Source organism: Aphanomyces astaci, assembly GCF_000520075.1.
Source record: "Aphanomyces astaci strain APO3 unplaced genomic scaffold supercont1.34, whole genome shotgun sequence".
Classification (NCBI taxonomy): Eukaryota; Oomycota; class Saprolegniomycetes; order Saprolegniales; family Verrucalvaceae; genus Aphanomyces; species Aphanomyces astaci.
The window spans coordinates 357688-367854 of NW_009798297.1; the positions used below are offsets into that span (position 1 = coordinate 357688).

At 48.0% G+C, this 10167-nt stretch overlaps 3 protein-coding genes across 3 annotated transcripts; 2 read left to right on the forward strand and 1 right to left on the reverse strand.

Annotated features, from left to right (window-relative positions):
- Positions 1–983: 983 nt before the first annotated feature.
- On the forward strand, positions 984–1190 carry H257_11518 (hypothetical protein; the record flags this gene model as incomplete). The annotated part of the gene is made up of 1 exon (XM_009838492.1): positions 984–1190. The coding sequence occupies one exon, from the start codon at positions 984–986 to the stop codon at positions 1188–1190; it is 207 nt and encodes a 68-aa protein (XP_009836794.1).
- Positions 1191–1711: 521 nt separating this feature from the next.
- On the forward strand, positions 1712–2907 carry H257_11519 (hypothetical protein; the record flags this gene model as incomplete). Its single annotated transcript, XM_009838493.1, has 3 exons — positions 1712–2028; positions 2370–2580; positions 2830–2907. The coding sequence occupies 3 exons, from the start codon at positions 1712–1714 to the stop codon at positions 2905–2907; spliced, it is 606 nt and encodes a 201-aa protein (XP_009836795.1).
- A 552-nt stretch (positions 2908–3459) lies between these two features.
- H257_11520 (hypothetical protein) lies at positions 3460–9615 on the reverse strand (the record flags this gene model as incomplete). The annotated part of the gene is made up of 9 exons (XM_009838494.1): positions 3460–4024; positions 4703–4786; positions 4843–4957; positions 5415–5517; positions 5660–5768; positions 5828–5926; positions 6575–6636; positions 6697–6822; positions 9325–9615. The coding sequence occupies 9 exons, from the start codon at positions 9613–9615 to the stop codon at positions 3460–3462; spliced, it is 1554 nt and encodes a 517-aa protein (XP_009836796.1).
- Between the last annotated feature and the right edge of the window lie 552 nt (positions 9616–10167).

The window sequence follows — 10167 nt, forward strand, 5'->3', positions numbered from 1 at the left end:
AATACAGATTGACGTAACCACACATTCATCATTTGACGTGGGCAAGGCAATGCACAAGCAGGTCGCATGGAGCCCAGAAATGGATACTGCACTACTGCGTGAGGTCGTCGCACCATACGACGGCGAGTACGGATCTTTGATCCTGCGTTGGAAAGCCATTGCAGCCAGTTTCTCAATGTACTTCGAGGCGGACATTCCGTACCGTTCGGCGCGGGAGCGCAACGACGGCATGGTGGACCCCAAATCAAGGCTACGGACATGGCGCATCGGCTTTGGGGCACTGGAAGCGATGAAGACGTCACCGAACAAGCTCAGCTGTTGTAAGACCTGATCGACCGACGCGGCACAGCCGACAGCAGAAGAAGGGCGAAAAAGGACAAGGACCAAAAGCACCCGGAGACCTTGGAGTCGACGGGATCTCAATTTTGTGTCGAAGCTGAGCATCGAGTGGCCAAACTTCAACGCACAGGTGGGGCCGGCGCAGTACCGACAAAGAAAGAAGAGCAGGAGGTAGTTGTGTCTCAGCTACTGGAATTCGAACGGCAGAAGCACCTCGATGATCATGCGTACAGATTGCGACGTTTGGCATTTGAGAAGGAGGAGCAGAAAGTTCGACTAGCCCAACTTGCTGAAAGTACTCAACGATGCGCGCAATTGGAAAAGAGTTTTCCCGACATGGGAGATTTAGTAACTGTAAAGCTGTTGTTAATAAATCAAGGTTATTCCGCATCGACATTGCAGTATTAATTACAGTAATACTACGTAGTATCTCATTAGTACTACGTAGTATCTCATTAGCATAATAAAGTTGGATGGAATATACTGGAATCAAGTGATCGTCGGACCATTCGTCCGACTTTCTTGTTCATTGGAATACATATTTCATACACAATCCAATACAAACACCATGGTTGGTAAATTTACGCAATAAAGTCGGACAAAAATTCCTGTTGAGAATGATTGGTGCAAATTGACATTTGACCATGGCAGACGAGACTCGTAATGACATCTCGGTGTCCATCGCAACCAGGCAGCAATCAACGACTGTACAGGACCTTCGAGACAACCGACTCGCCGAGAGCTCCCAGAAAGGCTATCGCAGCTGTGTAAAGCAAATCACCATTTGGATGCAAGCGTCTGGCCGCGCACACATGCTCAACGCAGATGGCTCCATCAATCTCGAACTCTGAACTTCACTGAGTTTGTGCTCCACAAGTACATGAACTCAGGCGTAACTCTTTCAACCATGTCCGTCTACCGGTACCGTTCTGCGCTAAAGGACTACTACAACAAGCAAAACGTGCCACTACCAAACGGATTTGGCACAGACGCTACCGTCACATACCAAGGTCGCCAAATATGATTTCAATCTATCCACAAATCTAACTCGCCTCTGGGGATACGACGTCTTTGTGCAAGTGAGACGCAAGCTGGCGCTATCAAGTCTGGTACCAAGCAGCCACTTCGGCATCACCAATACGTTGAGCTCTGCAAGGCGAGTCTTTCAAAAATGGACGCTGGTTTCACCCACCTCTTTTTGGTCTTGTCGTGGAATCTCATGTGCCGCTCCAGATCTACGCCAACAATTCGTATCGATCACATTTCTGACGAAGGTGACGCGCTTGGAGTAACGTTTCTCAAGTCGAAGACTGACCAAGGCAGGCAGTTCCGATGCCGTTAATGCTACTGGTGCTCTGGTTTTTCCGCGTCTATGGGTGCACCCAACTCTTCGTGGCGTCTTGTGGCGTCTTGTGGCGTCTTGTCTCTCTGTTTGGCGTCGTTGGTCCATCACAAAGCTTTCCTTGTGACAGCTCTCCCACCCAAGCACCCCCTGCTCTCGTCCGTACTTTTTGGTGATGCATCAGCAGCTGCCATTGTCGGAGCGAATGTGGCCCTCACGTCGCAGACCATACAGCCTACAGGTATCCCCCCTCACGTCGACCTTCATAGCCAGATAGATCAAAGTTTGGCGGTTGTGCGCGCACTTCCTAGCGCGATCCGTGAGAGCATCGGGGTTTCGGGGTTTCGGTACTGTACAGTACATGCTTTGTCATAATAATTATGGTCCGGACCAGCAACACAATTTTCATGTTAATCGGTCGATAAAAGCACGCGCAAGTAACCCAACAAGCGTGAAAACCCCAAGCACGCGTGAACCCCCCAAAAATTGTTCAAAATACGCGACACGAGTAAATACCCCAAAAAGCACGCGTGAAAACCCTACACCCATCTCGACGAAAAAGGCGTCACAGCGGGCAACATCACACATGCCATGCTCGAGCAGCTCCTGAGGGAGACAGTGGCGACAATTGTCAGCATGGAACCAGCCAACAACCCAAGTTTCTCTCAAGTTGTTGAAGACCTGCTAGACCTGTTCACTACTGGGGGGGTCGATGGCACCTGCTCCCAGAGACCTTTGAACTACCGTCGGTCGATGTTGCCACGGCTTGGCATCTGTGGTGGTGTGGATCGCCGGCGAGAGACATACCGCCTTTGTTCAAGATCAGTTCGCGGGATTTGACGAAGAAGGAAGGCAAGATTCTCTGCGAGTGGAACTTCGCGGTGGTCGAGCTTCAGAAGGTTTACAACAGTGCAACTGGTACCAGGATGAGTCGGCCATTCACATCTGCTCTCGTCATTGCCGCGTTTACTACGATCATGGAGAATTTGTTACTGTCATGGGGTCAGACACAACTTGGACGCCAGCGTCGTTTGACGCAAATGAAGATGGTCACTTTTGCTCGTCTAGCTAGAAAACGTCGACGTGACACGTAGATAATTTAAAACTTAGTTTAAAGCGTCATGTTCATTGACCTGATGATGGGACAGGTGGGGGCGACTGGGGGCAAGAGGACATTTGTGGGGGCAAGTGAGAACAAGTGGGAGCAAGTGGAAGCAAGTGGTTAATCAACCAAATTTAAGCCAATCAAAATTCAGTCGGAGGGCCCGTCCGACTTTCTTCGATCACAACACAATTAATAGACTAGTAGTCTTCACGAATAGTTATGTCACTTCGTTCAATTATTACACGACCGCATGTAGATATGCCAGGAGTGACATCATTCCGAAATACACAGTATTAGTGTTCTGACCTCGATCGCACGTAATGCAGTTTGTCAAGACCACGGCGACTTTGAACATCTTGGCAAATGAACCGTTCCAATCCGCATTTTCTTCTTGTAGTCAACAATGGGCCAATATTGAACAACTTGTCCGAACGATAATATAAACGCGGTTCATACTCTTGTTCACGACGCGCTGGGCATCCGTCAGGCGGGCACCTCCCAAACGGCGATGCCAGATGGTTCGAATAGGCTGGATCATCATACACAACAAACCCAGCAAAGCGATCATCGCCACCAATACGTTCTCCAACTTCGACTGCCGCAGGATGGTGAGGTCATGCCGTCGACCTTCAATCGGCGCGAGAGCATGTGAGATGATTCCATCGGGGGTTACCTACGATTGGAACTTGACGGCATGGCGTCGTTTATGTCCATTGAAGACGGTGCGCTGACGTTCGTTACCACTCGGTCGACAGCACTCACGAACGGTTTCGTCGATGAAGGCCCACACGTTTTGAATTTCACCACCCTTTGCAATGATCGCATTACTGTACTCGACTGGTTGGGCGCTGATCCGGTCTCGATCGAGAAATAGTATTTCGTCGAATTCGTTGTGGATACCGGTATGGCCGAGGACGTGCAGAAAAATATTGCACAACCCACTCTGGGACCGAGCAAACATTGAGATCAAGTCTGACCAACGATCAGGGACCGCAAAATGTCGTAGCACACACAACGCCTCGATGCCACTGCATGACGTACGTTCGGTCGTCACAACTCGACTGGGGATGCGCAAGCACGCGGATAAACGAAGTAAGAACGCTTTGGTGAAGCGAAACTTATCGATGCAGTCCGCATCGGAGTAGTCGTCGAGAGTAAACGTTATTTCGGGTATGGTGAGGCGGGAGCGCTGTTGTTGACGCAACAACGCCAGTCGCACACGGAGACGAAGCGAAGACCTATGGACGAATTGATGGTGCAGGGGGTGCATTGCGAAAACTAGTCGGATTGGTTGTACATTTTGCCATGTGTTTAGTCTGCAGACTTTTCAAGGTACTGTACATCTAAAAATCCTCAATCCACAGACCACATGTACTTGATTAAGGTAATAAATTGTGTTCGAACTTGATTAGCTATAAATATAGATAAGAACAGGACGTCAGAATCGAATGGCTGACCAAGCAAGTAACCTGTAGTATGTCTTGTCGTGGACTGCGAGGACAAGTTCATCGCGGACACGAAGAAGAAGTCACATTACACCAATGTGCACTTCATCAAGAACTCATTGATTGCCCCGCACCGTCCGAGCATGTTCGCGGATATGTGTGACGAAGACCACGACGAGTACACACGGCTCACTGGCATAGTGCTCCACTCGTCGCCACATTTTGAACGTCCCGCAGAATCTTGTGTTTATGCTAGATGAGCCATGATGACAGTTCTTGTATTGTTTGGGCGACGTGCGCGGATGCCAACAGCTGTGATTCGTCCAGGATTGAGTCAGTGTCGTGTTTAAGTTCGGGTCGCGCACTAAGTGCGTTTTCTTCTTTCTCGCTGGATTTTTTCGTGCACTCTTGCTGCAGCATTTCGTCCTTCGTCGTAGGAAAGACTCACATAGGCGGTGTTAGCTGCCGTACCTTGTAACGCGGCGGCACCTGATGATGGACGTCTCGTTAACTCCTGGGGTGTGGAATATGTAGTTGCTACCTTGGTGTTGCGTGCTACAATGTATCTGTGTACCAGATGCTTGCACAGGAGAAATTTTTCGTAGGCGTACGAAGGATAGGTACAAGTCCAGCGCAGCATCGACGTGTCGTACACATCGCCTTCGTCGGCTTTCGTTGCGAAAACTTTCCACTGTGCGTTCATTCTGGATTCCCAAGATGGCAGTGCTACAAATAACCAATGAGTGCGCGCAATACTCTTATTACTATATCCCATTAGCCATGCATAGAGGACGCTAGTATGGCCTAGCCACAACTAGGACCCACTACGTACAACTAGTGGGAACCAAAATAGTGCATATCAAGGTGGTATGGGTGGATAGTAATACTGTACCATACGAAATACTTCCATCTGTTGCACAGATGAACTTGTCGCTGTACGATTCTTGTATGTTTGTCACGAGGATAAAGCAAAGAGGGTCGAGTCGTGGTCGTTGAAAATCCTGAACAAATGTGTCAAGATGATCAACAGTCACTACCCCCATACCTTTAAGAATCGATACTTCAGACAGTTAAAGTGCGCCTCAGCCATCATACTGGTTCGAAGGGTCGCCAATGCAGTTGGAGACTGAGACCTCGCCCATTTCTTGAATTCATACTATGAGTACCATTTGTTGAAAGGTACACATATAGATATGATGCGCTGCATTCCTTGCAAAGTTGTAGATTTCTTCCACAGCGCGGATGTAGAACACGCGAGCTTTGTCGTGGGGAGGCGTAGCATCGTCCTAGTTGTCACTGTGAGTACATAGCTGGGCCTAGGCAATCCAATTAATCGCTAGTAAACACTAGTTTATAAGTTAGTCCGCACATGCATCGACATAAATGGGTGAGCCTTGACTTCATTAGTGATAACAACGGCCCCAGCACCGCTTTTTCACAGAAGCTTTCCTCCAACACGTGTGTTCCATGCACCCACACTGCTAGAAACGCCGGCGTGTTCCCTTCAACATGGAGCAAGGTATTCGTCGGGGCGAACCTTAATCCAAGTCATTTATATCAATTAGCTTGCACACGTAGGTGTAGTACCGCACTTACCTGCGGATATCTGGAAACTCCTTTCCTTCATGAAGCGTGCTCGAATTGCTCGATCCATGTGCCACAAGGACAATTTCACGCCAGTCCAAACCGCCATTGCTACTGCAATTTGAGCGATATCCTTGTCCATGTGGACAAAGGCTGGATTCAACCCAAAGTCATCGCTGCAAGTAAGCGACCTTGACTTCCGCTGTGTCTACGTTAAACATTATAATCTTGCATCCACAAAATACATATAGTACACCTAGCAGCTAACGAACAACAGATACAACCACGTAGTGACACCTACTAATCTATAATAGACGCTAGTGTTACACAGTGAAATCAACGATATACTACTCTGGTCCATAAATATTGTCATGTTGTTTTTGACTCCATAAATACTTATATTTATAAATACGTAGAGGTTTATACCCCAAAATCTGCCGCCACGATGTTTGGCCGCCGTCGCGCTAAGGCGAGAGGTCTGTTCGTCAGCATGCTCTCTCAAGCTTGTATCTCCTGCAAAAAAGTGCTTTCGGAGGAGCTCGAACTAGATAATCCAAGAGGAGATCATTACCTTTCCAATGCACCAATCAGTTTAATTCAAGTCGTAAATTTAGACGAATGGCACCACGCCAAAAACAATGTGACAATCATTACGGACCAGAGTTGTACTAGTGTTTACAAATGCTTTACCGTTCACTTTCAAAAAACAAATACGACACAGGAAACCATTGACCACGAAATGGCACCAGGAGTGCGTACAATTCAAAACCTGATGCGTTCGTTTTGTGCGTCGAGTCCATCACGCACTCGGCGCTGTGAGTCTAGTCAAAGGTGTATTGTATTCCAGACATGGACTTCAGCAGCTGCGATAAAATCAAAACCACGTTTTGGACACTGCGCACGCCTGCAATGGCCAAAGTCGAGCTGAAAATGGCCGGGTACTTCTCCAGGTACTGCATGCTTGAAACGACTGGATCGTTGTGGGACTTGAAGTGATCACGCATGATCTATATAATATATCATAGTAGCTAGCTCTGTGATGCAAAATAATAAATGAATAGAATAAACCTTTCGCCAAAGATATCGAAATTTGCGATATGGTCGGCAACCTTGGTTGAGCAATTCTGCGCATCAAGTTCAAGCTGATTTGTGAAGGAGACAACGTCGGTGCAAACTTCGCAATGTACTCCAAGAAATCGTGGGGCATATTTACTGTGGATTTCTCGCGTCCAGGATGGTGTTCATGGTGAAAGATGCGAACAAAGATAGCTTTCGTCGTGCAAGCAATCGCCAACGTTCCTATTGTCGTAATAGGAATTACTAGTGTTTACCAGTTCTAACTGGTGTCAACTATGCCTACATAGAACATCACGTGAATAAAAAGAGGTCACTAGTTTTACCTTGATATTCGTAGGAGTTGTAAGCTTCCCGGATTCATCGCTTTGCAGGATTAACGTTTTTGAACTTATCGACATTGCGCTGGTGGACTTTGAGCTGGCGATCTTTGCGTTGGGAGCACCGAAAGGTAGCAACATGTGTGCCGCCGTGGTGATCAATTTGCTTCGTTTTGGCGTTACTACTAGAACGTATTAGGTGATAGTGTTATATACTAATATATAATATTGTTTTTCTACCTAAACCAAAGCCGAAGCTATCGGACAAACATTGGAGGACCCACGCATGGATGTCCACTAGTGAACTGTCCTCAACACGGGGTTGGCGAACATGTCAATACCAGTGTGTGAAGCCAGTTCCCAGATGAGCTCGTCAGAGAAAGCTGCAAATGGCATCGCTTCGAATATCGGCCCGAGGGGTTGGACAGTGATGGCCTACATGAATTACACTGTGCCCAAGGAGTGTTACAGTTACAATCAACAAACATCATCCATAGCATTTCCAACTTGCAGCGGCAGCACCGTAGCACAATAGTAGCGTCGTCGACGGCACCAAAGTCCGTGGAAATACCATCCATGATGTAATGTGTGTGGCAGTGACGACTCGTCACTGCCACACACACATTACAGACGACGACGGATTTTAACGGACACCGAAGTTTTGTCAACACATGATTTATATTATCCAATCAAATATTTTTTGACAATACAAATCAATGATTGGCTACTGGACGAATACTGGTGAAAACATTTCAAATGCTTGCCTGTTGTTTCGTTGACATGTGTATTCGTGTCATTTCACAATAGCCAACAATCGTCAGACAGGCGGTCAATCAGGTAAGGAATTGCGAATGACATGGAGACGTGAGTGGTCGTAGGTAAGCCTATGTGTATCTATGTACTAGTATATCTGGCAGCGTGGCCAGCTGCAACAGGAGTCGATCACAGGTCGCGGAGTGTGCGAGGAGGCTCACGGCACAGGAGGCTCATGGATTCTGTAGGAGGAGCTGCGCACGAGGTGATATCGTCGGATTATGAGACTTTCCCACGTCTCTAGGGCCCACCGCGATCTTCATGACCTACTGTACTGTTCAGGAAGGTGGAGCGGTGGACGAGTTATGTAGAGCATCTTCTAGATGGGGTATGAAATGTTGCTTTCTGCTTAGCAAGAAGTGACCGGCAAGCGAGACTAAAGTTCGCTGAAGCTATTCCTCAATTGCGCGTGATATTGTAGATTCTAGTAACGTTTGGTGTGTGTTTTGTTTGAAGCATTCAGTTGAATGCTTCAAACACACATCATGCAACTAATCTGCCAGGAGATAGGCATTTAGTTCAAAATTTTAAATAGAATGGTCAAATTAGGGATTACCGCTTTGCAGTCTGACACTATAACCACTGCGCCACAGCGTCAGCTCTTGACGGTTATTTTTTTTTACCATTACTGAGCACCTTACGAAATCCTCCCTTTATCAAATAATAGTATGTACTTTGAGAGAATTGTTAGACACTTGACAGCACAGGCACCATCGCTAACACGCCTGCCAACATGATGGGCTAGTATGCCGCACTTAGTCAAGATCCAACTCGCACCACCTGTCCGCAAAACCACCACAGCGACTCAAGCCGCTTGAGTCAATGTGGGTGATCCTGCGGACGGGTGGGTCAAACGCCAACGCATGTAAACACGTGCATACACGTAGCGCAACAACCTCGATACTGTACCTGAACAAAACTAAAACCAACTGGCGACAACAAGCATGCGCCGACCGGTTCGCCAGTTCCCTTGGATAAGCCCACGACACGTCCACCGAAGCTAACTGTTTTCGATTCAAATTATGGCGGATGTGTGAGTGGCCAGTACTCATTTTCCTGGGCGTTCGGGAGGTGTTAGAAACAACTCTATGTCGAAATACTGCGGCGTACTTCGCACACAATTAGATGCATCATAAATGGAAACGAGGCCATGGGCAACGTATTGTTCGTCGATCTGACTTGGTCAACGAACAATGCGTTCCCTGTCATCGTACAACCAACCGGTAAGTGTCGTGCTAGTTCTGGAGATAGCATATTCGCTGAGGAAACGCATAATAAACATGAAAGAGGACAACGTTCTACGGGCTTTGGATGCAAGGCCATGGCGGCGGCGACACTGTCGGTGCCGTAGATTCCGCCAACAAAGGCATTGAGAGGCAGCGTCATGCACTTTGTCTTCGTCGGATGCGGTCGGTCAAAAGTCATAACCGAATCCGACGTGAAGCAGCAATGTCGAAGTACTTTGTCGTGGTCGGTGACATAGTACTGCGGAAACGCGTGCGACTTGCCCAACTCGTTGAGGCGCGCCAAATCTAACGACCCCTCGTTCTGCCAACACAATGACCCGAGTACGATGTTGAACTCATTTGTCATTGATGTAAGGTTGCATGTTGGTGCAGGCCTGTTCTGCAGTGTGCTGAGCAATTGGGTCGCGCGTTAGTTTGACCCATTGCTAACACACACACTCTGTGTGTGGCGTGTCAAAGGTTCCGATACCTTAGTGGAGTTACTGAGTACTTTAGTGAATGGTAGTCAGTAGGCGCCTCGTGGCGTGTTTAACCTCACTAATGTCAGTGTGTATATTTGCAGCCTTGACGAAGGTCCCGTGGCCGAAAGCCAAGAAGAAGCGGGAGATAAAACAAAGATATCTTTAGTTCGTTGTTGACCTATTCACTGGAGATGGTACGAGAACATTCCTACGACAAGGAAACGCCAACCAACGCCGAAGAACGATCGCGTGACCGGATCGAGGAGCTGCGAGGACGCGCCGCTCGGTGCACCGTTGAGAACCCGTTCAGATCTCCCCGACGACGACAGCCACCTGCTGTCGACGAATGGCAACCGCCCCGTGGTGGGTTTTACACCCTTGCCACAACCCGAGGAATACCAGCTGTCGCAGCGTTTGCCTGAGCTGCTGCTTCACTT